Below are 27,332 nucleotides of genomic sequence, written 5' to 3' on the forward strand. Positions count from 1 at the left end.
AAGTTCATCTTCCTCACCTGTTAAACTCACTGCATTAAAATGATAACACTTCAGACCGCTAATCCCACTATGTTTATTAAATTGGCCCCGTCTGTTCTTCCAACTAGACTTACTTGATTTAGCCCCTCTCCTCTCTTCAAACACCCCACTTGGTGTCCTACTGCTCTGGGTCGCACACCACTACTGTGCTAGTTTAAACCCTCCCTAATGGCACAAGCAAACCTCCATGTGAGAATATTGGTGTCCCTCCAGTTTAGATGCAACCCATCCCTCTTGTACAGATCCTACCTGCCCTGGAAGAGGTCCCAATGTTCCAATATTTGAACGCCTCCCTCCTATACCAGCTCTTCAGCCATGCATTCAACTGCATTTTCCTATTTCTGACCTCACCAGCATGTGCCATAGGGGTTATTCTTGAGATTACAACCATAGAAGTCCTGCTTTTCAACATCCCACCTAACTCTCCTTTGCAGAGCTTCATCTCTTTTTCTGGTTATGTCATAAATATTAATATGGACCATGACCTCTGACTGCTCACACTCCCCCTTCAAGACATCCTTGGCAACAGAATGGCAATACACCATACTTGGGTATCACTTGTGACCATAGAAACACTGATCTGTGCCCCTGACTATACAGTCCCCTATCACTAGCACTCACCTACACTTTAACCCTCCCTGCTGTACAACAGAATCAATCCTGGTGCCACTGATCTAGCTCTTGCTGTTGTTTTCCCCTGCAGGGCGACTCTTGCCCCTCCATTTAGTGATTACAACTCAACAATATAATTAACCAATAACCTTTTAACTATTGATTTTCTTTCTTAATTATTATTTTGATATCAATATATTCACAAAGTCTAATCCTTGATAATCACATCATTTGAGCTTCAAAAATACTGTCTTGCAGGCTGCTTAATCTTTCTGAATTATTTCTTCTTTTCCTCCAACTTATAGGTGGAAGTAGTCAACTGACTAGTTTCAGCTCAACAACTGTTGGATCATCTGTGATGACTGCCAATCAGTCAAGCTCCTCAGCAAACAAGTATGCAGCACTAGCAGAGTTAGATAATGTCTTTAGCTGTCCATCAACCACTAGTAATGTATCTAGCACAAGCAGGTAAAGTGCACTTTAGAGCATAGACTTTCTAAACTCAAAACAGAAATGCTTTGTGCAGTACAGTTATAGTCTTGGAAATGTGACTGAAGTCTCCAGATGAAAGTCTGATCCTGTGAATCATCCTGCAAGTCAGAAAATTCAGCTAAGATTCACCGGATAAGATTTTACTCTTGCGTCCGAAACTGTTCTGTCCTTTTAAGTGGGTTTGAAGATTGCTTTAAAAGGATATTTCACTATTTAATATATTTATTAGTTATGATTATTGAAAATAGTTCAGGGGAGCCAAAACTGTCACATTCCATATTTTGTTATACTTGTACAAAAGTTTGCAATATATTGTCTTTTTATTTTAAATGCTGTGTGCTGTAGTGTAGACATGTAGGTAGAATCCTCCTTGTCTTTGAAAGAAGTTCCACCTTTGTAAAAAAAAACGTAGGCTGATACTGCCACCTGAATAGGGAAAGAAAACAGAGGGAGGTTAGTTTGTCTGGGGATGTATGGATACAATCTGTTCAACACTGTTGTCCTTTGATCGGATGAGACAGTATTTCCTTGGCATTAGTGCACTGATATTTTGCATTTCCCATTGGGCAGCACAGTCACTCAGTGGTTAGCACTGGGACCCAGGTTTTATTTCACCTTCTGCGTGGGTTTGCTCCGGGTGCTGCAGTTTTCTCTCACTGTCCAAAGATGTGCAAGTTAGGTGGATTGGCCATGCTAAACTACCCATAGTGTTCAGGGTTGTGTAGGTTAGGTGTGCAAGGGAAATACAGGATTACAAGGATAGGGTAGGGGGGCGGCTCTGGGTAGGATGCTGTTTCGGGAGTCTGTGTAGACTTGTTGGGCTGAATGGCCTGTTTCCACACTGTAGGGGTTGTGTGGATTATCGCTGATAAATTGTGCACTTTTCCCCTGATGTTAGAAATGATGGAGAAATTGTGCTTCTTACTACTGGAAAGAATATTTAGTTTATCTCCCAACTCTCTCCTTCCTATAGAGGTGTGCACATACCTGGAAATTCTTCAAGTTGCTCTGTGAGACTTTATCTGCAACTGAGTTACCAGATCTTCTCTGGCTATAAACTTGGGAGGTTGACAAATGCCAAAGATGATAGATCTAAATATTAGGCTTTACTCCATATGGAATTATGAGAGTTTTTTTTGACTTGGCCTTAGATTTTGCCTCTGGACATTGTTCAGCTTCAGAAGACAGGGGTTTCGTAGCTTTCAGATACTGGAAAGGTGAATGATATTGAACATCACTTTTAAAACAGGAACCTGCATTACCAGAGATAATAGATGAGAGGAAAGCTCACAACCTTTAAGTATGTGGATGAGCATGTGAAATGCAGTAACATTCAAGAACCAAGTGCAAGTAAATGGGAGGAGTGTAGATAGGTTGATGCAGACTTAGGGTCAAAGGGTCATACAGCACAGAAACAGACCCTTCGGTCCAGCTGGTCCGTGCTGCCCATAATCCCAAACTACACCAGTCCCACCTGCCTGCACTTGGTCCATATCCCTCCAAGCAATTCTTATTAATGCACTTATCCAAAAGTCTTTTAAACGTTGTAACTGTACCCACGTCCATCACTTCCTCTGGAAGTTCTTTCCACACAAGAACAACTCTTTTGTACAAAAAAAAAGCCTCTCATGTCTGTCTAAAGATGAGGAGGTGCCTTTGTTGGACATGGATGGACAAAATTAAAAATTACACGATATCCCAGGTTATAGTCTAACAGGTTTATTTGGAAGCACTAGCTTTCATAGTGCTGCTCTTTTGCTCTGAAGGTACACAATCCTTTATCCGAAATTCGAAAATCTCCAAAGTCATTTTCATTAAGTTTTTTTTCTGCATAACAAGGTTGTTTGGCCTGCGAACAGGCGACTCAACTCCACACCCATTTGACCCACGTCCTTCAGATGTGACATGGCGGCATGACCCAACACTGGCAGGCATCCACTTTGTCTCAGCACTCATACTATTCACACATGGGTCTGCTGTTCAGTAAGTTTTTTTTATTTCACTGTGAAAATGTCATTTATTCTGAAATCTTAAAAATTACAAAATGCGAGAAACAACGGGCCCCAAGGATTTTGGACAAAGGATTATGTACCTGTACTTCCAAATAAACCTGTTGGACTATAATCTGGTGTTGCCTTTTCTAAGGTGAGAGGAGCAAGTTTTAAAAATATGCCCCATAGTCTTGAAATGATCCACCCCACACCTGCCATTCACCTTATCTATACCCCTGGTGATTTTGTAAACTTGCATAAGGTCACCTCTCAACTTCCTACACTCCAGTGAAACGGTCCCAATCCATTTATCCTTTCCATACAACTCAAACCTTCCATTCCTGGCAACATCCTGGTAAACCTTTCCTGAATGTTTTCAAGGTTAATAATATCCTTCCTATAACAGGGCAACCAGAACTGGAAACCCAGTACCCCAGAAGAGGTCTCACCAGTGTCCTGTACAACCCCATCATGACATCCCAACTCCTATACTCAAAGGTCTGAGCAATGAATGTAAGCATGCTAAACACTTCCTTAAACATCCTATCTACATGTGACACAAACTTCAAAGAATGATGTACCTGAGCCCCTGGGTCTCTCTCTGCTACAACATTATTCAAGGCCCTACTTTTAATGGTATAAGTCCTACCCTTGTTTGTTTTACCAAAATGCAATACCGCGCATTTATCCAATTTAAACTCCATCTGTCACTCCTCAGTCCATTGACCGATTTGATCAAAGTTAACTTAGATAATTTTCTTCACTGTTCACTATACCACCAATTTTAGTGTCATCCACAGTTTACTAACCATGCCTTCTATATTCTCATCTAAATCATTTATATAAATGATAGACAATAGTGGACCCAATACAGATCTCTGAGGAACGCCACTAGTCACAGACCTCCAGTCCGAGAAACAATTCTCCCCCACTACTGTCTGTCTTCTACTGTAAAGTTGCTCTCTTATTCTTAATGTACTTGTTGAACCGCTTTGAATTATTCTTAACCTTATCTGCAAAGGCTATTTCGTATCACCTCTTTGCCTTCCTGATCTCCCTCTTGGTCTTGATGGGTTGAAGGGCTTCTTTTGTGCTGTATGACTGTCTTGCCCTCTCTATGACTCTACTAGACCAGCAGAGGAAGCCCCAGTGGTTTGATAACAGGCAGAATAAAGAAATCTAAGAGTCTTATCTATTTCTAGAATTGCAAAGTTCAGATAAGATGGTGAAAAGATTAAGGAGGTTGTGGGAAATTTCATTATCTTTATCCCTTCATGGGCTGTCAGTATCTTGGAGGCAGTAAGGACTGCAGATGCTGGAGATCATTGAGTGTGTGATGCTGGAAAAGCACAGTAGGTTAGGCAGCATCCCGAGGACAGGAAAATCATTGTTTTGGGCATAAGCCCTCCATCAGGAAGGTCTCTTGCCAAGGGTAGTATTCCTTGTCCTTAAAAATGAATGGCTTGCTCGGCATTTCAGACAGCAGTTAAGGCTGGGTGTCCATAGTCATACATAAGCCAAACCAGGTCAGGATGGCTGAAGAAGGGCTTATGCCCCAAATGTCGATTCTTCTGCTCCTCGGATGCTGCCTAGCCTGCTGTGTTTTTCCAGCACCACATTTTTCAACTCTGGTCAGGATGGCAGACTTCCTTCCCTAAAGTATATTGGTGAACCAGATGGGTTTTTAAAACAATCAATCGTGGTTGTCTTGGTCATCCTTGCTGAGACTGACTTTATCTTCCAAATTTATTAATTAAATTTAAATTCCATCAACTGTGACTATTTTTTTCTCTTTCTTCCTCTCCCCATTCACAGGAGGGTGGAACAAATGAGGAATATCTCATCACCAGCCCACTGGTTCCCCTTTCCACTTTTAGTTTTATTGCACATGACACATGCAGTTGCTTAGCAGAGAAAATGGTCAAGCAACATAATGGAGCACCAGGAAACTGAACATTCTATGATGTGATGTGTTTAGAATGCATGCCAACAGCTCGTTTTCTGGCTGTCTCTTTCCCTTTTATTTCATTATCACCTAAAGTGCTTCATGGATATAGGTTTATTCGCTGAGCTGAAAGGTTCATTTTCAGACATTTTGTCATCATACTAGGCAACATCTTTAGTGAGCCTCTGAATGAAGCACTGGTGGTGTAGCCCGCTTTCTGTTTATATGTTTGAGTTTTCTTGGGTTGGTCTTTTTCTCGGGGAGTGATAAATGTGGTCCAAGTGTTTGTTGATAGAGGTCCGTTTGGTGCTTCATATTTCTCATTGACATTTTGTGTCCATGCAGCCAGATAAGCCTGAGAGATCACAATTATCGATATCCAAGCAATAAACTTTAATTGTTTGTTACGTCAGCAAATGGCAAACTGGTTAAAGTGCCATAATGTTGATTTGAGAATATTTTAAATGTTCAATGAAGCAGCATAAGCTAAAGGAGACTCTCTCATCCAATAAAGAAAATCTTAGATTTCATAATTTTCTTATGTTTCCCAAAATATTGCTGTGAAAATTTCCTCCTTTTGGTGTTCCACAATCACTTGCCCTTTGAAACCATTAGGATAACAGAATGTTAAAACTAGACAAAAACTGGGTCAGTGCTGTTTCTGTTTAGAAGTTAGTAACTTTCTGATCTGGAAACAGAACTGTATTTGATACTCTCGAGTACAAAATTTGTTAATTGGTCAAATATTTATAGAACATTAATCCACAAAATAACTTTTTTCAAAGAAGTGTGTAGATTTTGTGTGTGCTGTGTGCAGTGATAGATTTACTCGATGTGAAATGTTGTTTCCATTTGGGAAGACTCCACAAATCATTCAGGTAAGGAAAGAAACACAACCAAAAAAAATCAGGTGGCTGCCTGCCTGCCTCTTCAAGAGAATTCAGTCCAGAACTCCATGATCTTCACTTGCTGCATCAGTAAAACCTCCAACCTCCTGTCCCTTTTGCTGCATCATCTCCCACTATTATGATCAGTTATGTCATGGGGTGGACTTCTCTATGTGAGTGAAGTGAGCAGCACAAAGCCTCTTAAACGGTTCTTATGACAACAACCGTCTTCACTAGCTTGTTTGCATGATTCTACATATGTTCCCTTTGTTGTACACTGTTTGCAATTTTAAAGTTCAACATCTGGTTCAGAAAGTCATTCCAATGGGAAATTTAACAATTGCAAGCTTCAAAGATTCAAACTAAGAGAGTTTTGAGAAGATTTGTAGCTTAGGTTGAGGTTCTGGATGTAGGTTTGCTCGCTGAGCTGGAAGGTTCATTTTCAGATGTTTCATCACCAGACTAGGTAACATCTTCAGTGGGCCTCTGGGCGAAGCACTGCTGAAAATTCCTGCTTTGTATTTATACGTTTGGGTTTCTTTGAGTTGGCTTGTCCTAAGATGGATGTGTTCAATACACAAGAAAGGAAAGCACTGGAAAGACTAAAAAAAACATTGTTATCCTATCTGCAGACAAAGGACACTTGATAGTAATTCTAAATCGAAGAGACTACATTTAAAAATCATACAGATACGAGCACTTACCAACAAGTGGCGATAGACCCCACCCCACAACTAGAGAACCAAATCAAAGCCCTCAAAAAACTTAAGAAATCTGGACAGATAAATAAGACCAATTTCCAAAAAATGAAACCCAGATTGATCCAACACGCCACGCTTCTACGGATTACCCAAAATTCACAAACCAGGAGCCCGCCCCCAACCCATAGTCTCGCTACCTGGAACACCAACTAACAGACTGGCCAAGGAGCTACACCAAAGACTAAAACACTTAGTAGAAGGGTCACGCCACTCCATCCACTCCAGCCAAGAACTGCTGAAGACCATCAAAGACACTAAGATAGAAGAGGATGAAATAATGGTCTCCTTTGACCTGGCCAAGGAAACTAGCTTCATTGACAAGGACAGTATCATCAAGCTAGTGAACCTATGCCTTACCACACACTTCACCATCAACAACAAGACCTACAGACAAACCAACGGACCACCCATGGGATCTCCGATATCAGGGTTCTTAACAGAGGCAGTAATGCAGAGACTTGAACAAACAGCTCTGCCAACCATCCAACCCAAACTTTGGGTCCGCTATGTGGATGACATCTTTGTCATCATTAAACGAAACAAAAGAAACCTTCAAAACCATCAATAATACCCTTACTGGCATAAAATTCACTAAAGAGGAGGAAAACAACATCAAACTGCCATTCCCAGATGTTACAGTGGAGCGAACAGTCAATGGGGAACTTCAAACCAACATCTACAGGAAAACAACACATACAGACCAAATATTGAACTACAGAAGCAATCATCCCAACACCCACAAACGAAGCTGCATCAGAACATTATTTCAATGAGCCACACACACTGCAGCACAGAGGAACTACACAGAGCAGAGGAAAATCACCTATACCGTGTATTTTAAAAAAATGGGTACCCAATGAACACAGTCTGCCAATTTCTCAGCAACAAACCCACAAACAAGCAGACAAAATACGTCCAAAAAACCCTAGCCACACTCCCCTAAATCAAAGACATCTCGGAAATGACTGCCAGCCTACTCGGACTCCTTGGCATCATGGTAGCCCACAAACCCACCAGCACACTAAAACAGCAGCTAATGAAAGACCCTATACAGACAACAAACAAAACTAATATCGTTTACAAAATACCATGCAAGGACTGTAACAAACACTACATTGGACAAACAGGCAGAAAGCTAGCCACCAAGATACATGAACACCAACTAGCCACAAACAGACATGACCCTCTCTCACTAGTATCCTTACATACGGATTGAGGAAGGACACCATTTCGACTGGGACATGACATCCATCCTAGGACAAGCCAAACAAAGACACGCACAAGAATTCCTAGAAGCATGGCATTCCAACCGGATCTCTATTAACAACACATCGAGTTAGACCCTATCTACCACCTCCTGAGAAAAAGAACAGGAAGTGACTTCAGCACAGAAAATGACATCACCAACCCAAAGTCCTCCAAACAAAAAATAGAAAGCAGGAATTATCAATAGTGCTTCACCAGAGGCCCACTGAAGATGGTACCTAGTAGGGTAACGAAACGTCTGGAAATGAACCTTCCAGCTCAGTGAGCAAACCTGCATCCAAATTCAAACTAAGTTAATTTAAATGGGAGGCCTTTGTAACTGCACGTAAAGAGGACAAACCACTGAATACTTTCAAAGCCACTTACATTAGAGATGATCAAGCATACCTTGAAAATTTCAGGTGTTGTGGACAGTCCAGTGCATCTGGACCTTGAACATTTGGACCAATGAGCTGAGGAGTGGCAGATGGAGTCTAACTTAGATAAATGTGAGCTGTTGCATTTTTGTAAGGTAAATCAAGACAGGACTTATACAGTTAATGATAAGGTCCTGGGGAGTGTTGCTGAACAAAGGGACTAGGAGTGCAGGTGCATAGTTCTTTGAAAGTGAAGTTGCAGGTAAACAGGGTAGTGAAGAAGGCATTTGGCACACTTATCTTCATTGAGTGTAGGAGCTAGAATGTAATGTCGCTGCTCTATATGACATTGATGAAGTCACTTTTAGGATACTGCACTCAGTTCTGGTCTCCCTACTATAGGAAAGATATTGTGAAACTTGAAAAGGTTCAGAAAAGATTAACAAGGATGCTACCGGGGTTGGAGGGTTTCCACTATAGGGAGAGGCAAAATAGGCTGGGGCTATTGCCCCTGGAACATTGGCGGCTGAAGGGTGACCTTATAGAGGTTTATAAAATCATGAGGGGCATAGAAAGAGTGAATAGCCAAGGTGTTTTTCTTCAGGTGCAGGAGTCCAAAACAAGAGGGCATAGGTTGAAGGTGAGAGGGGAACAATTTAGAAAGGACCTAAGGCGTAGCTTTTTTATGCAGAGGGTGGTGTGTGTATGGAACAAGCTATCAGTTGTGGTGGAGGCTGGTACAATTACAACATTTAAAAGCTTTCTGGATATGGGCCAAATGCTGGCAAATAGGACCAGGTCAAATTGGGATATCTGGTCAGGACAGACTCCCTCCAGTATAAGGTTTCTCAGTAATTTATTTGTTTGATTGGATGTTGGGTTACTGAAGGTTGCACCCATTGTGCAAACTGACAGAATCTCCGACATTGCGATGCTGAACCCTGTTAACTGTTGTCCTAGCATTTGGACTACAAATACAGCATCAAACATCTTTCAAGCAAAGTTGCACTTCCAGTTTGTTCAATTCAAAATACAAACAACACGTACCAAAAAGTATATTTCCATGTCATATGACTCTATAATTTGTAGAGCAGCTAGCTGCTAATCAGAACTACTTTAGATAATTGGAACGCTGAACCTTATTAATATAAGCATATCATTCCTACGTGTTTGTTTGTATTTTGAATTGAACAAACTGGAAGTGCAACTCTGTTTGAAAGATGTTTGATGCTGTATTTGTAGTCCAAATGCTAGGGCAACAGTTAACAGGGTTCAGCATCGCAATGTCGGAGATTCTGTCCGTTTGCACAATGGGTGCAACCTTCAGTAACCCAACATCCAATCAAGCAAATAAATTACTGAGAAACCTTGTACTGGAGGTAGTCCAATAAAGGAGACGTAACTAGGTTCACCAATCTGTGGATGAAAGGGAGGACCTGCAGATGCTGGAGATTAAAATCAAGGTTAGAGTGGTGCTGGAAAAGCACAGCAGGTCAGGCAGCATCCGAGAAGCAGGAAGATTGATGTTTCGGACAGGAACCTTTCATCAGGAATGGCTCCTGTCTGAAACGGTGATTTTCCTGCTCCTCGATTGCTGCCTGACCTGCTGTGCTTTTCCAGCACCACTCTAATCTTGTCACCAGTCTGTGAAGTCCACCCCTCAATTAAGGGAGCCCTAAACTCAAGGCCTTTGCTGTAAGGGAAGAAATTGCTGAAAGAACAGATCATCAGAAAAAATTAAAGTGCGCAGAATTGGTGATAGGTTTTTAGCATGTTTTGACAATTGGTTGGGTGGTAGGAAAAATGGATGGATGTAATAGGTTGTAAGGCAGTTAGGCACAAAGACAGTGCAAATAGATAGATGAATAAATGAGAAACAAAATAGTAGATGGAGTGTGAAGTGGGGAAGTGTGATCATGATACACTGTTCTGTTTCCCCTTGGATGCTGTTCCTAGCCAACTGAGCTCTTTGCCTCTTCCAGTGTACTTTCAAACAGTCAGCCTCCAGAGATCACAGTTGTCAGTGTCTCCCTGTTGTCAAAATCCATGTCCACTAATTTCATATGCTGTTTGCAGGTGTCCTGTAGTGAGAAATAAAACTACTATCACTTTTTTGTGACCTTGGGTTCTGCTTCGATCTGGACATCTGTTATCCAGCCAGATATTATTGGCAGCTTGCCTTAGATGTGGACATGTAATACTTTAATTTTTTTTATTTTGGTTTCACATCACAAAAAAGGGCAGAGTTCTGATTCTGTTCAGTAATTCCACACGCTTACATATTTAAGCAGCACAAAAAAAGAGATCTGTAAATGTGAGCTGAATGTAATTTATTTCCAGATGTGATTTTGGCTTAAAGAAGCATTTTGCCAGAATTGAAATAACCTCCTGTGGATCATTTAAAAATAGATGTAAAAAAGTGATAACAATAAGAATTTCCTAGGTTCTGATGGTTTGTAACATCTGCTCAATTAGGATCAGATAGGCAAACCAAATTAATTTTCTATTTTTAACAGCCAGCCAATGGTGAATACATTCAGATCAATTAAAATCTGCTCATAGGCATCTTTAGTATACATAATACTTGTCTCAACTACCAAGAGACTCCAGTCTATGATAGAGCCGTGTTTAAACATTTATGTATTCCACAGCTGATGCCACTGTAGGGGACAATGTGAAATAAATAAATGAAACACAGTGCAGAAGCAGACCGTTTAGCCCTACCTACTGTGCTGCATACAGACCTCTTCCCACTAGTGTTCCTCTAAAACTCTCAGCAAAAGAATGCTTTACTTGTCATCAGATTCTTTTTGAATGAAAGTCAGAATTCACATATTTATCAGATCCTGTTATTTGAACCAATTTTATTTTGGTGTTTTCCCAATGGCCTGTAATTTTCTTGGTTTATTTTTCAATGAGGACCCCTTGCTTTCAAGCACACTGATGTGTATAAATAGAGCTTGCCTGTGCTCTGACGTGTTCATATTTTAAGTTACTTAAATCAAATCCTATAACTGTCTATTGAGCACACTAAAATATTGCATGTTTAATAGTTCTATTTATTCCAGTGTTACAGGCAGGGTTTTTCTCTCCTTCCTAAAGATCATAAGGGACTGAGTCATCACAGCTCTTCACAAAACCGAATGTACAGCCTCTGGTCGAAATGAACTGGAGATGACACAGGAAGGGGGCAGTCTTTATAGACACAGTAAGTGAAGATCTCACAGATCTGACCTGAAACCTCTTAAAGGAACAGGTATATCTGATTTTTCCCAGTTACGTATCTCTCTTTACCTGTGGTATATGGAGTCTAAATTTCTTTCAAAATTGCTTGCTGTGCCTGAAGGTGACTAATGACTCTTCAGAGTTTATAGGGCTACCATTTGATCAGCTGTAACCATGGAATTGCATGTAAATTGCTCAGTGTTCCCCAACTACCCAATTGTTGAGTAATTTCATATCTGGATATTGCTAATCCTCATCACATGATTGAAAGAAAATAGGAAAAGGCTTTTGTGGAAAATGGCAATTTTGGTGGAATTTGGTTCTGTCCTTACTCTTTCTTATTCCTGGAGACTGTTATAAAGACTGCTTTCTCCTGCAGTGTATTTGGGACAGTACAAAGTGCGACAGCAGTACAGACTCATCCTGGAGCCAGTGCTATACCTGCAGCATTTGGTGGTAAGCCATTTATTTCGCAAAATTTATTTGTTAAACATTAAAAGTTTCAGTTTTGCAACTAAACACTAACTCTTTCTGCTTCTGAATTTGAAATTGATAAATATTATACTGAGAAGTAGCTCTGACACTTGTCATTGAGCATTGAACTTGTTTCCATTTGTTCCCATGTGATGAGTTCTTGATATCTGAGAACTATTGATGGGATCCCAACCCAACCCAGAAGAAAGAAGAGAAGCTAGTGTATAAGTTTTACCCCAATTTCCCTCCTTCATTCACTCCTTTAATTTCCCCTTGCTGTAACTCCGAGAAATTGGAAAGTGGTTTCATGCTGTGAATAATAACAAATAAAAATGAAACTCAAAAGACAGGTTATGGAACATTTCGTTTTGCCATGTTATTTCCACTACTTTACTTTGTGTATAATCGATTTCTATGTAATAATATGGTTTGGCGATAAGGCACAACATGAACAGGGACAGTACTACATTTGGCTTTCTCCAGGTCATAACAATGTAACTCTCAACCTATCAATTTGCAATCAGTCTTCCATTACCTAAGTTTAATGTGTATGCATATTTCACAAAATGGGAAAATGAAGCATGCTTGCATTTTGAAATGGCAAAAATTACTCTTGGTAAAAATGCAAATAGCTTAGTTTGTGATTCAAGAGTTTGGCCTCAACTAGAGTGTTATGTTCAATTCTGGGCATTTCACTGTTGGAAGAATGTGAAACTTTAGAATATACTGTAAGGATTGATGGCTGTGGTTCCATTGGTAAGGGATCTCTGTTATATGTGGAGAAACTGAGTTGATAAAAGTGAAAAGATTCCGAATGTGCTGCCTGAAAGGATTGTGGCAACAAGTTCAAACATGGTGATCAAAAGGAAAAGAAATGCAGGGTTTTAGGGATAGGGCTAATTCAATTGATGTTGCAGAGAATTGGCAAAAGTTCAGTGGGCTAAATTACCTCCTGTGCTGTAGCCATTCGATGAAAAGATCATGGATACCATATTTGAGTGGGAAATATTATCTGAATGATAAAAATGAAGATATTCACTCTTAATAAATACTGGATGGTTGGCAACAAATTGTGGAACAGTAATCTGATGGAGAAAGTGAAGGCTGCAGATGATAGAGATCAGAATCAAGAGTGTGGTCCTGGAAAGGCACAGTGGGCCAGGCAGAATCCGCGGAGCAGGGGAATCGATGTTTCGGGCATTAGCCCTTCATCAGGAAAGGGGATAAACTCTTGCTGATGAAGGGCTTATGCCCGAAACGTCGATTCTCCTGCTCCTTGGATCCTGCCTGACCTGTGCTTTTCTGGCACCTCACTCTCGGACATTTAATTTGATTCAGACATTTGGGAGTCCAAGCCTCATCAGTTAATCTAAACTGATTCTGAAATATAGCATTAAAGGAGAGCATGCTGTTGAAAGTATTACCTTCTGAATAAGACAGCAAATCATGTTTGCCCTTTTAGGCGGATGTAAAAGATTCGAAGCCACTAAGTTAAAGCAAAGGATTTCTCTCCACCTCTTGATCACCAATTATCTCTTGAATAGCATCACCTAAAACCGATTATCAGCTCATTACTGTTTGAGGGGCCCTGCAGTGGACTGCTGTATTTCCAGCACTACACTCTTCATACTGTATCCGTTGCTCCCGATGTGGTCTCCTCTACATTGGGGAGACAGGACACCTACTTGCAGAACACTTCAGAGAAGATCTCCAGGACACACGCACAAAACAACCCCACCACCACATGGTCAAACACTTTAACTCCCCCTCCCACTCCACCAAGGACATGCAGGTCCTGGGCCATCTCCACCACCAAACCCTTACCACCTGATGCCTGGAGGAAGAACGCCTCATCTTCCACCTTGGGACCCTCCAACCACATGGAATCAATGTGGATTTCACCAGTCTCCTCATTTCCCCTCCACTACCTCTCCCCATCCCCGTTCCCGCCGTCCCCTGCTCCAAACCTTATCTCAGATCCAACTTTCCAACTCGGCACCACCCTCAATTTGTCCTACCTGTCCGTCTTCCTTCCCATCTATTTGCTCCACCCTCCAATCTGACTTATCATCTTCACCCCCAATTTTATCTACCTATCACATCCTCAGTAACCTCCCCCACCACCCTCCTTCCCCTCCACCCCCTCCCATTTATCTCTCAGCCTCCTTGGGCCACAAGCCTAATTCCTGATGAAAGGCTTGTGCCTGAAACGTTGATTTTCCTGCTCCTTGGATGCAGTCTGACCTGCTGTCCAGCGCTGCACTCTTCAACTGCTACGGAGCAACAGTGACTACACTCAAAGGTATTTTAGTATCCATAAAGAACTTCGGGCTGCCTTGAGAGTGTGAGAACACTAAATGAGCTGAATTTAATAGGAAACCTGGTAGTGGGTTGGGAGGCAGATAGGGCCCAATAATTGGGAAGTAAGCCTGGGGGTTAGAGTACTCATTGCTTTCCTATGCCCTGGGATTTTCTCAGTGGCAGGGATGATGAAAGACAACCTCCTAGAGGGCAGTTTTGACCTTAGGTAAACAATTAAGTGCTTCTTAAAAGTCTAGACTCATCACCGACGAGCATTTTATTTTAGGTAGTGGTCACTCAATGGGGACATCACTATTAAAGTCTGGAGCTTCTCTGTGGTATTCTGTGAGCCGCAAAGGGCCACCCCATCAACCAGTGCTGCCTGCTCCCAAAGCCTTTGCCGGTGCCTGACTTGCTGGCTCCACTGTGGCATCCACCAAACTGCTTTGGGCTGGGTACGGTCCCTGCAGTGATGGCATTTCCAGGTCTGAAACACTGCCCAAGCCTACTGCCTCTGGTCGCCAGCTCATAGAGGCAGGATGTCATCCTGTAAAGGAACAAGATCCCTCAACGTCAAGCTGACAGTTGCCTGACTGCCACAGGATTAGGTTAGAGCCCTCCGATTTTCCCTGGAGCCACTGGCGCCCTGACGAGGTTCAGGAATCTCAGTTGACTCTCAATCCTAACCTTTGCCTTGCAATCATACCCCAATTTGGGAACTAAGACATAGGATTTTATTTTCACTGTTTTGGTTGTTAAATAAAAGAAATGAATTTTAGATGGTGTAAAATTGGTTTTAATTTTTTTATCATAGAGCCATGCAACATGGAAACAGACCCTTCAGTCCAACTCGTCCATGCCAACAAAGTTTCCCAAACTAAACTAGTCCCATTTGCCTGTGTTTCGCCCATTTTCCTCTAAACCGTTCTTATTCATGTATCTGTCCAAATGTCTTCTAAGTGTAACTGTACCTGCATCTATCATTTCCTCTGGCAGTTCACTCCATACAAGAACCACCCTCTATGTGAAAAAGCTACCCCTCTGGTCCCTTTTAAATCTTTTTCCTCTCATCTTAAAATTATGAAATCCCCCAGCCTAGAGGAAAGACTTTGCTATTCACCTTATCAATGCCCCTTATGACTTCATAAATTTCTATAAGATCACCCCTCAACCTCCTACACGCCAGTGAAAATAGTTCCAGCCCATTCTCAAATTCAAACCCTCCATTCCCAGCAAGAATTTTAAAAACCTTTATTGAACCCTCTCCAATTTAATAATATCCTTCCTATAGCAGGGTGACCAGAACTGTTCACATCACTCCAAAAGTGGCCCCACCAACATCCTGTACAACCTCAACATGACGTCCCACCTTCTGTGCTCAGTAGTCTGAGCAATAAAGGCAAGCATACTAAACACTGCCTTCACCACCCTGTCTACCTGTGATGACACTTTCAAAGAACTATGTACCTGAACCCCTAGGTCCCTCTTTGACAACATTACCCAGGACCCTACCATTAATGGTATAAGTCCTGACTTGTTTGTTTTACCAAAATGTAATTCCTCACGATTATCCAAATTGAATTCCATCTGTCACTCCTCATGCATTGACCCAATTGATCAAGATCCCTTTGTAATCTTTGTAAACAACTAACTAAACTAGTTAGTGCAGACAATAAAATTATGCTTGACATGTGCTTCAGGAATAAATATATTCCCTCTGTAGCAGATTGTGATGTGTATTACTGAGGGTAAAAATCAGAAAGGTCCATGGTTCAGTCTCAGCAAGAGTCAGTTCCTTGATTTGGTAAATCAACCAGTCTTTAATTGCCTTAGAAGAATTAGCCTACAGAAGATTAGACTTGCTGTCATTTCCACACAAATGTAGAGAATAGAGTTACATTTTCATCGTTACTTATTAAAGAGAAGGTTTGGGACAGTACATCATCTTTATCAAAATGTAATTCAGTTCTGAATGGTAAAAAGGAATATATTTTTTGAATTCTTTATTTTTAGCCACCCAGAGGGACAGGGTGTTACCAGGAGAGGCTGATAGCTTCTACAAGTTTAGGAAAGCAGAATGTTTCATCTGAGGATAGTGCCACAGTAAAGACCAGATCAGTTTCACAAAACGTGGGGGGAGTCAGGCAGACAAGGGCGCTGTGTGTTGACAGATTAATGGAGAAGCTGTGCTAGTAAAAAGATCTGCCAAAATAGAGAGTCAAGAGAGAGAGAGAGAATTAGAGTAGACCGTACAGTAGAATGAGAGCATAATATTTAGAATCTGCAGAAAATATAGGGAGGAGTTAGTTTAAGCTTGTGCACTAGGCAATGCAGATACAGTGTATCATAGCCAAAATATGAAGCTTAATCTGAGACATAGTGTAATAAAATATGGTTATGATTGAATCCATCCAAAATGAATGAAAGTTCTTGTGAGAAAACTTTAGTCCTATTGATGGACATCATGAATTTACTAGCAGATTACACCCAACAGTTGAAGGTAAGCATGATGTTACTGTGGTTGCTAAAATGAAAATGGATTTACTTGGGTTTTTGATAAATTCATTTTAAAGTGCTGTTAAACCTGTATTTTACTGCAACACAACAACACAGTGGTTTATCTGCTGTGATCACAGCAAATGAAGCTGTTCATTTCAAACAAAATGCTCTTGTGAATCATCAGTTGCAAAATAAGCTACTGTCTTTGGACATTCCTCAGCTGATAATTCAAATCATATGTAGATTCTATACTTCAATCAGTCTTTCCTGGTTGTGTCTTTTCAGCAGCAACTAATCCATTTGTAGCAGCTCCCGGTTTGCCAGCACCTGCTGCTACAAACCCATTCCAGACTAATGGGAGAACTGCAGGTATGGATACTAAACATTAATAAAGATGTGATTGAAGCATGTTTGCATTCAGTATGTGGTATGTCTGTTTCTGTAAACTCAATGCAGGTTGGATTCGTTAAAGTTGAGCTAGAAGTACAATGAAAATAAAATTGTCAGCAATTTATGGTTTGCAAGTCAGAACTTCCTTGTGGAAACAAACTGGCCATTGATGATTGGAGTTGGTAAGACTATTGCTATCCTATTCAGTGAATTTTGCTCATAAAGATTTGTCTAAATAAAGACCCCATTATTGATTTAATTGATGTATTCGTAGCATTGTAGAAATGGTTACAATGGGCATCACATTGTGTAGGTTGTCATTGATGGATGCTAGTGCTTTAACCTATTCTTGTTGCACATCCACATCTAGACAGCAGCGATTTCTTTCAGAGAACCTGTAGCTTGGAATATAACCCAATCTTATAGAGGGTAATAAGGGACTAGTGGATGGGGAACTGATCATATTGTTATCCTGTTTCTTGTCTGGTCTTGACCCAATTTTCAAAATCTGAAGTACATTTTCAAATGAAACTACTGTGAATAACCAAAAGGTTCTGTACTTAAACAGCATTTTCTTTTAACATATTGTTATGAGCTCTGGAATCTGGGGATGTGAGCTCAAACATCCGTGAACTTGAAAGGCAATGTTCCACTGAGGAGTTTTAAGGATTGAGCAAAAAGTAAGCATTACTTCCAGGGTCAAAGGTCCAGGCGTTAATTTTCACAGCTCCTGGACAGGAATTCCTTGATTTAGTGCATCACCAAGCTCTGAGCATACACAGGCAACTAAATATTCCTGATGAAGGGCTTCCACCCGAAACGTCAACTCTCCTGCTCCTCAGATGCTGTCTGAACTGCTGTGCTTTTCAGTGGCACACTTTTCAACACTGATATACAGCATTTGCAGTCCTCACTTTCTCCTAGCTAAATATTCTCGCAAACCTACCTGCCTGCCTTCCATGGTGTCGGCCCGTCACCCTTGGCCAGCCTTAACTTGTGCCTATTACACTCCTTGTTGCCTTCCTGCAGACTACTGTCATCTGATCTCAATGATGGCATGTCATAGAGGACAAAGCAACAGCTACTCACACTTAATGTCCAGCAAGAACATTGACCCTCCTGTTGGTCATCTTTTATATGCAGAAGGAAATAAAGGAATTCTCACTCACTCTCAGAACTTAATAGGGAGGGGAACATAATTATGGTGAGCCAATCTTTTAATGGGTAAACATGACAAACCAATGCATCTACAAGGCACGAGTGATGGAATACTCCCACTTGACTGGCTGGCTGCAGCTCCACCAACACTCAGGAAGCTCAACACCGTCCAGGACAAAGCAGCCCACTTGATTGACACCACATCCACTCCCTCCGCCAACACTCAAGTTGCTGTGTGTACAGTCTTCAAGGTGCACTGCAGAAAATCTCCAAGGCTCCTTAGCAGTTCTTTCCAAGCCCATGATCACTTCCATCTAGAAGGACAAGGGCAGGAGATACGTGGGAACATCTCCCCCTGCAAGTTGCCCTCCAAGCCACTCACCATCCTGACTTGGAAATATATCACTATTCCTTCACTGTCATTGGGTCAAAATGCTGGAATACCCTTTCTAGCATTCCTACATGCCCAAGGACTACAGCAACTCAGGATGTCAGCTCACCTGCACCTCCAGGATAATTATGGATGGGCAATAAGTACTGACCCAGCCAGTGACACCCCAATCCCATTAACAAACAGGGGGAGAAAAGGATTTCCTGAGGCTTATGGTCAGCCAGGAAGCTCCACTCCCCTTTTAAAGTTCTGAGAATCCGATTGTAAAAGTCCATCCTACTGTAGGATTCTGAATCATGGCACCACATTCAATGACTTCATCCTCCTGTCCAATTACATTTTCCCAGTCTGCTCCATTACTACCACCACACCCACCACCCCCCCCCCCCCCCCACCCCCCCAACCCACTCCCAGGGAAAGCCCTTGAAATGAAAGTGGTGCATGTAGACAGGCCCTTGAAGACCACTCACTTTTAAAAAGAAATTCCAACACCAGTTGTTTGCTATAATAGTGAAGCCAAAGGTTCCACAATTTTAAGCAAATGCATTGCACCTTATTAGAATCACATAGAACAAACAATACCAAGTAAACATGGCCTTCCTTAGCCTGTACATTGAAAGGTAATTACATATTTTAGACAAAATTTCTCAATGGAGCTACCTCATTTCAAGATGACTTATCCCAGCAAGTCTTTTGGCTACAGTTGGCTTCCAAAACACGCATTTCATGAGCAGAAATTGGCTATAACGTCATTATAAATTGTGTATGATGTTTACATAACGCACTTTCTGCTAAATGGATGTAGTAGGGTTTCCATTATGCAATCTTCTACAGTGCAATTTCTATAGCGGTTTCCCATAGCGTGATTTTCTGTAGCATGAGATTGCAGAGGAACACAACCATTGCATTATCGCAGAATGACCTGAAATTAGCTGATTCTTGAAAGCAATTCCAGTTTCTAGGGACAACAGACTTAAGACCAACCTTCTATACACTTGATTCCATTTCCGCAAATATCTAACTCTCTGTCCTGACCTTCTTATTAGCTTACATTCCACTCTTCATGCACTGCTCCCTACCTTTTCAGATCCATTGTTAACACCCTTGTTGAACAGCCTGCCTTTCAGACCTCCTTTTTGCCATTTATTCACTTTATCTACCTTTGTCAAAGTTCTTCCACGCACTGTCGCTTTCCAAATTGCTTCTTTGTTTTCTGCAGATCCAGGTTTGAATTTGACCTTGTTCAGTCTTCTGTTACTATCATATCAGTCGAACAACCCTTAATAAAGTCACAAATTGCATCGTCAATAAGTCTGATTGTAGTGCACTATCCCTCCTTGTCCTTCACAACCTCTCTGTAGCCATTCACATGGTCAAGCACATCATTTTGCAAAGCTTCACATCTGTTGTTCAATTCAATGAACAACGCACAAAGAAAATTTACAGCCCAGGAACAGGCCCTTCGGCCCTCCATGCCTGTGCCGATCCAAATCCACTGTCTAAACCTATAGCCCAATTCCTCAGTATCTGTATCCCTCTGCTCCCCACCAACTCATGCATCTAGCCAGACGCACTTTAAATGCATCTATTGTTCCAGACACCTACCACCCTCTGTGTAAAATATTTGCTGCGTGTATTCCCCTTAAACATTTCACCTCTCACCTTGAATGCGTGACCTCTCGTTATTGAATCCTTCACCCTGGGAACAACCTGATCTCTATACCCTTCATGATTTTGTAGACCTCAATCTCCTTTTTTCTAATGAAAATAAACCTAACCTACTCTACCTCTCTTCATGGCTAGCACCTTCCATACCAGGCAACATTCTCATAAACCTTCTCTGCACCCTTTCCAAAGCGTCCACATCCTTTTGGTAATGTGGCGTCCAGATTGTACAGAGTATTCTAAATGTGGCTGAACCAATGTCTTGTACAATTTTAACATGACCTGCCAGCTCTTATACCCAATACCCTGCCAATGAAGGCAAGCATACCATATGCCTTCTTGACCACTCTCTATCCACCTGTACAACCACTTTCAGGGTACAATGGACCTGCAGTCCCAGATCTCTCTGCTCATCAGCTTTTCCCAAGGCTCTTCCGTTTATTGTATAGTTCGCTCTAGAACTAGACTTCCCAAAATGCATCACCTAACATTTGCCTGGATTGAACTCCATCTGCCACTTCTCAGCCTAACTCTCCAGTCTATCTATATTCTCTGACAGTCCCCTGTGCTTTCTGCTGCTCCACCAATCTTCGTGTCATCTGCAGACTTGATGATCAGACCAAAAATGCCCTCTTCCAGTTCACTTATGTATATCATAAACAACAGTGGCCTCGACACTGACCCCTGTGGAGCACGACTGGTCAACTTTCTCCATTTCAAGAAAGTCCCTTCAACTACTACTCTCGGTCTCCTGTTGCTCAACCAGTTCTTTATCCACCTAGCTAGAACACCCTGCACACCATATAACTTCACTTTCTCCATTAGTCTACCATAGGGAACCCTATCAAATGCCTTACTAAAGTCTATATGTATGACATCTACAGCCCTTCCTTTATCTATCAACTTGGTCACTTCCTCAAAAAAAACTATTAAGTTGGTAAGGCACAATCTCCCCTACACCAAACCATGTTGCCTATCACCGATAACCATTCTTTTCCAAATATAAATAGATTTTATCCCTCAGTACCTTCTCCAGCAACTTTCCCACCACCGACGTCAGGCTCACTGGTCTGTAGTTACCTGGAATATCCCTACTACCTTTCTTGTACAGGAGGACAACATGAGCAAACCTCCAGTCTTCCAGAACCTCACCTGTGTTAAAGGATGCTGCAAAGATATCTGTCAGGGCTCCAGCTATTTCCTCTCTCGCCTCCCTCAGCAACCTGGGATAGATCCCATCCAGTCCTGGGGATTTGTCCATCTTAATATCCCTTAGCCTACCCAACACTTCACCCACCTTATGTCAATATGATCCAGAGTAAACAAACTTCTATCTATAATCTCAGCATTCATCATCTACTGTTCCTCAGTGAACATTGATAGAACATAGAAAAGTGCAGCACAGAACCGGCCTTTTGGCCCACAATGTTGTGCCGGGCATTAATCCTAATGTAAAATAATTTAACCTATGCACCCCTCATTTCACTGCTATCCATGTGCATGTCCAGCAGTCGCTTAAATGTGCCCGATGACTCTGCTTCCACCACCACAGCTGGCAACGCATTCCATGCATTCACAACTCTCTGTGTAAAAAGAGTCTTCCTCTGACATCCCCTCTATACCTTTCTCCTAGTGTCTTAAAACTATGACCCCTCGTACAAGTCTCTGGCTATTGACTCTATCCATTCTTCTCATTATCTTGTATACCGATACAAAGTAATCATTGAGAATCTCAGTCATTTTCTCAGGTTCAACAGACAACGTTCCTTCCTTATTCTTTGGGTTTTTTAGATTAGATTACTTACAGTGTGGAAACAGGCCCTTCAGCCCAACAAGTCCACACCGACCTGCCGAAGCGCAACCCACCCAGACACATTCCCTTCATTTACCCCTTCACCTAACACTACGGGCAATTTAGCATGGCCAATTCACCTAACCTGCACATTTTTGGATTGTGGCAGGAAATCGGAGCACCCGGAGGAAATCCACGCAGACATGGGGAGAATGTGCAAACTCCACACAGTCGCCTGAGGCAGGAATTGAGCCCAGGTCTCTGGCGCTGTGAGGCAGCACTGCTAACCGTGCCACCGTGCCGACCAACCCTTTCTCTGGTTACCCTCTTGCTTCTTAGATAAGAATAAAAGGCTTTGGGATTCTCCGTAATTCTGTTCGGTAAAGTTATTTCATGACCCCTTTTAGCCCACTTGATTCCTTGTTTAAGATGGTCCTACTCTCCCGATATTCCTCTAGGTCCCATTCTGTTCTTAGCTGCCTGGACCTTACATATGCTTCCCTTTTCCTCTCGGCTAGTTGCACGATTCCTCCTGTCGGCCATGGTTCACAAATCTTGCCTTTCCTATCCCTTGTTTTCAAAGGGTCATGCTTATTCTGCACTATCTTTAATCTATCTTTGAAAGCCTCCCACATATCAGATGTGGACTTTTCTTCAAATAGCTGTGTCCAAACCACATTTCCCAGCTCCTATCTAATTTTGATATCATTGGCCTTGTCCCAGTTTAGTACTCTTCCCTTAGGATCACTATCTTCTTTGTCTATGAGTATTCTAAAACTCACAGAATTGTGGTCACTGTTCCCAAAGAAATCCCCCACTGCAACTTCTACCACTTGGCCTGGCTCACTCCCCAACACCAGGTCCAATATGACCCTTTCCCTTGTTGGACTATTGACGTACTGCTCTAGAAAACTTTCCTGGGTGCCTCTTACAAATTCTGCCCCATCCAGACCTCTGACACAAAGTGTATCCCAGTCAATGTTGGGAAAATTAAAATCTCTCATCACCACCACCTTGTTGCCTCTCCATGTTTCCATAATCTGTTGACCTGTTTGGTCTTCTACCTCCCGCTCACTGTTGGGAGGCCTGTAATACAGCCCCAACAATGTAACTGCACCCTTCTTATTTCTCAGCTCCACCCATAATGCCTCACTACTCAAGCCCTCCATAGTGTCCTCCTTTAGCACAGCCATCATATAATCCCTGACCAGCAATGCAACTCCTTCCCCCTCTCCCCTTTTATTTCCCTCCCTGTCCTGTCTGAATTGTCTATATCCTGGAACATTTAGTTGCCAATCATGCCCTTCCTTCAACCAAGTCTCTGTGATTGCAGTAACGTCATACTCCCAGGCACCAATCCAAGCCCTAAGTTTATCTGTCTTACCCTGAATAGTCCTTTCATTAAAGTATATGCACTTCAGGCTGCCAGTTCTTTTGCGTTCATCTGCCCTCTGCCTACTCTTCCCCTTGGTAATGCTAACTTTATGATCTTTACAGTCTCCAGTTACCACCTCACTGTCTACTTGTTTTCTCTTGTGGCTCCCAGTTCCTGCCACATTAGTTTAAAACCTTCCCAACAGCAGTTGCAAAATCTCCCCCAAGGGACATTAGTTCTAGTTTGGTTCGGGTGTAGCCCGTCCAATTTGTAATAGTCCCACCTTCCTCAGAACCGGCCCCAATGTCCCACAAATCTGAACCCCTCCCTCCTATACCATCTCTCAAGCCACGTTCATCCTGCCTATTTTTTTCATTTCTACACTGGCTAGCACGTGGCACTGGTAGTAATCCTGAGATCACTATCTTTGAGGTCCTCCTCTTTAACTTCTCTCCGAGCTCCCTGAATTCTGCTTTCAGGATCTGATCTCATTTTTTACTTCTATCGTTGGTGCCTACATGCACCAAGACAACTGGCTGTTCACCCTCCCCTTTTCAAATGCTCTGCAGCCGATCAGTGACATCCCTGACCCGAGCACCTGGGAGGCAACATACCATCTAGGAGTCCTGTTTTCGGCCACAGAACTGCCTATCTACTCCCCTCACAAAAGAGACGTTTTCCTGCCCTTCTGAACAGCAGTGCCCACCACACTGCCATCTTTCTGGCAATTGCTGCCCTCCCTTGGTGAGCCATCTCCCCCAACACTATCCAAAACGGTATACCTGTTTTGGAGGGAGCTGACTGCAGGGGACACCTGCACTGCCTTCCTACTCTTTTTCTGTCTTTTGGTCACCCATTCACTGTCTCCCTCAGCAATTCTAACCTGCGGTGTGACCAGTTCACTAAACGTGCTCTCCACAACCTCCTCAGCATCGCGGATGCTCCACAGTGAGTCCATCCGCAGCTCCAGAGCCGTCATGTGGTTAAACAAGAGCTGCAGCTGGACACACTTCTTGCAAGTGTAAGAGTCAGGAACATCAGCCACATCCCTGAGCTCCCACATCAAGCAAGAGGCACATGCCACAGGTCTGAGGTCCCCTGCCATTGTAAGCCTTAGCTTTATATCAACTAACTAAAACCAAACAATGCACTTAAATATATGAAAGAAAAGAAAGAAAAAAAAACTTCCCTTACAGAGTCCTTTTTGTTCTGGTTATAGGAGGTACTACAGGTGTACTATCTCGAGTTTACTAAGTCCTTATCTTCCCAGCCACCACCACCTCTCCAACATCACCTCCATTCTGTCTCCTGCTGCTCCTGGACAGGAAAAAAAAATTCAGTGGGACTACACTTCAGTAATGTCTTTGCAATCTGCCCTGAAGCCATTACCTCTGGAGTCCCCAGTGGTGTATCTTTTTCACCCCTCTTCTTACATACTTGACAACATCATTTGAAAACAAGAAGTCCATGTGGACTCTGACAACACCAGGCTCCTTCCTAGTCCACCATGCCACTTAATCCCTTCACTTTTCCTGACATAAAAATTCTTTCTGGGCATCCAGATCTGAAGAAGCTATCATTTCCTACACTTAAAATGTAGGAAAGCACTAAAGCCATCATATTCTATGCAAACGATGTGAAAGGATTGGAAAAGGTGCAGAGGAGATTTACCAGGATGTTGCTTGGTCTGGACGGAAGGTCTTATGAGGAAAGGCTGAGGGACTTGGGTCTGTTGTCATTGAGAGAAGAAGGCTAAAAGGGGGACTTGATAGAGACATACAAGATGATCAGAGAATTAGATAGGGTAGTCAGTGAATCTTTTTCCTAGGATGATGACATCTGCTTGTACGAGGGGAATAGCTGCAAATTGAGGGGTGATAGGTTTAAGACAGATGTTAGAGACAGGTTCTTAACTCAGAGTGGTAAGGGTGTTGGAATGCCCTGCCTGCCAATGTCATTAACTCAGCTACATTAGAAGCATTTAAATAGTCCTTGGATTAGCATGTAGACGATGATGGGATAGTGTAGGGGAATGGGCTTAGATTAGTTCACAGGTCGGTGCTACATCGAGGGCCGAAGGACCTGTTCTGCGCTGTATTGTTCTATGTTCAAACTCCACAAATCTGTACAGTTGCCCTCATTCTGCTTCCTTTTCTGGTCGTTTATAGTCATAGAGATGGACAGCACGGAAACAGACCCTTTGGTCCAACTCATCCATGCCAACCAGATACTCTAACCTAATCGAGTCCCATTTGCCAGCACTTGACCTATATCCCTCTAAACCCTTCCTATTTATATCCCCATCAAAACGCCTTTTAAATGTTGCAATTGTGCCAGCTTCCACTACTTCCTCTGGCAGCTCATTCCATACACTTACCACCCTCTGCATGAAAAAGTTGCCCCTTAGGCTTCTCTTATATCATTCCCCTCTCACCCTAAACCTATGCCCTCTAGTTCTGGACTCACCAAACCCATGGAAAAGACCTTGGCTGTTTATCCTATCCATGTCTCTCATGATTTTGTAAACCTCTATAAGGTCACCCCTCGGCCTCCAACGCTCCTGGGAAAACAGCCCCAGCCTATTTAGCTCTCTCTATAGCTTGAACCTTCCAACCCTGGCAACATCCTTGTAAATCTTATTCTGAGTCCTTTCAAGTTTCACAACATCCTTCCTGTAGGAAGAAGACCATGTTAAATCCTATTATTTATAACCTGAGCTCTGACATCACAGCTTTTGTCACAAATGCCTGCTTCATCTCTGTATCATCGCCCACACCTCCTTCTCTTGCCTGCTGCTGTAACCTTTACCTGTTTTTTCATCACCTTGTAGCTTGATAAACCAGTTGATATTTTAGCAATTCTATAAACATTGGATCTGTCTTTGATGCTTGAAGGGTGGCAGGAAAGAACAGACATAAGCACGAATTTCAAACACAGCTATCAATCCAAATCTAGTGAACACCACAGTCTAAAGGAGTTGAATATAGAAGCAATAGGTTATACATTAATGTTATGATGGCTCTCTCTTTGAAGAAGTTATTGAATACTGGATAATATGTGACACATATTGACAAGATGGTCAAAACGCCATTAGCACACTTGCCTTCATTGCTCAGTCCTTTGAATACAAGTGTTAGGACATTATGTTTAGGTTTTACAGGACATTGGTGAAGCCTCTTCTGGAATACTGTATCCAGTTCTGATCACCCTGTTATAGGAAGGATTTTATCAAGCTGCAGAGGGTTCAGAATAATTTACCAGGATGTTGCTGGATATGCAAGTTTGAGTTATAAAGAAAGGCTGGATAGGCTGGGACTGTTTTCAACTGGCGCATAGGAGGTTGAGAGGTGACCTGATAAAAGTTTATAAAATAATGAGAGGTATAGAGTTATCTTTTCCCCAAGATGGGTGATTTCAAGATTGGGGGGAGCATTTTTAAGGTGAGAGGAGAAGGATTTTAAAAAGACATAAGAGGTATTTTTTTTTAACACAGTGGTTCGTGTGTGGAATTAACTTCCTGAGAAAGTGGTGGATGTGGGTACAATTACAACATTTAAAAAACATTTGGATAGATACCTGAATAGGAAAGATTTGGAGGGATATGGGCCAGGAGCAGGCAGATGGGACTAGTTTGGGATTATGTTTGGCATGGACTGGTTGAACCAAAGAGTCTGTTTCTGTGCTGTATTACTCTATGCACTTGGTTTTCAAAA

At 42.2% G+C, this 27,332-nt stretch overlaps 1 protein-coding gene across 9 annotated transcripts in view; it reads left to right on the forward strand.

Annotated features, from left to right (window-relative positions):
* agfg1a (ArfGAP with FG repeats 1a) overlaps positions 1-27,332 on the forward strand; it is a 93,155-nt gene that overhangs the window by 58,404 nt on the left and 7,419 nt on the right. For 6 of the 9 annotated variants that reach the window (XM_072571903.1, XM_072571901.1, XM_072571904.1 and 3 more), the window contains 3 exons: positions 957-1,119; positions 11,954-12,030; positions 17,134-17,217. In XM_072571903.1, the coding sequence (XP_072428004.1) occupies positions 957-1,119; positions 11,954-12,030; positions 17,134-17,217 (324 nt within the window). The remainder of the gene's footprint in view (positions 1-956; positions 1,120-11,953; positions 12,031-17,133; positions 17,218-27,332) is intronic. The other 3 variants (XM_072571902.1, XM_072571905.1, XM_072571906.1) reach the window with 3 other exon arrangements.

The sequence above is a fragment of the Chiloscyllium punctatum genome, chromosome 6 (genome assembly GCF_047496795.1).
Source record: "Chiloscyllium punctatum isolate Juve2018m chromosome 6, sChiPun1.3, whole genome shotgun sequence".
Classification (NCBI taxonomy): domain Eukaryota; kingdom Metazoa; phylum Chordata; class Chondrichthyes; order Orectolobiformes; family Hemiscylliidae; genus Chiloscyllium; species Chiloscyllium punctatum.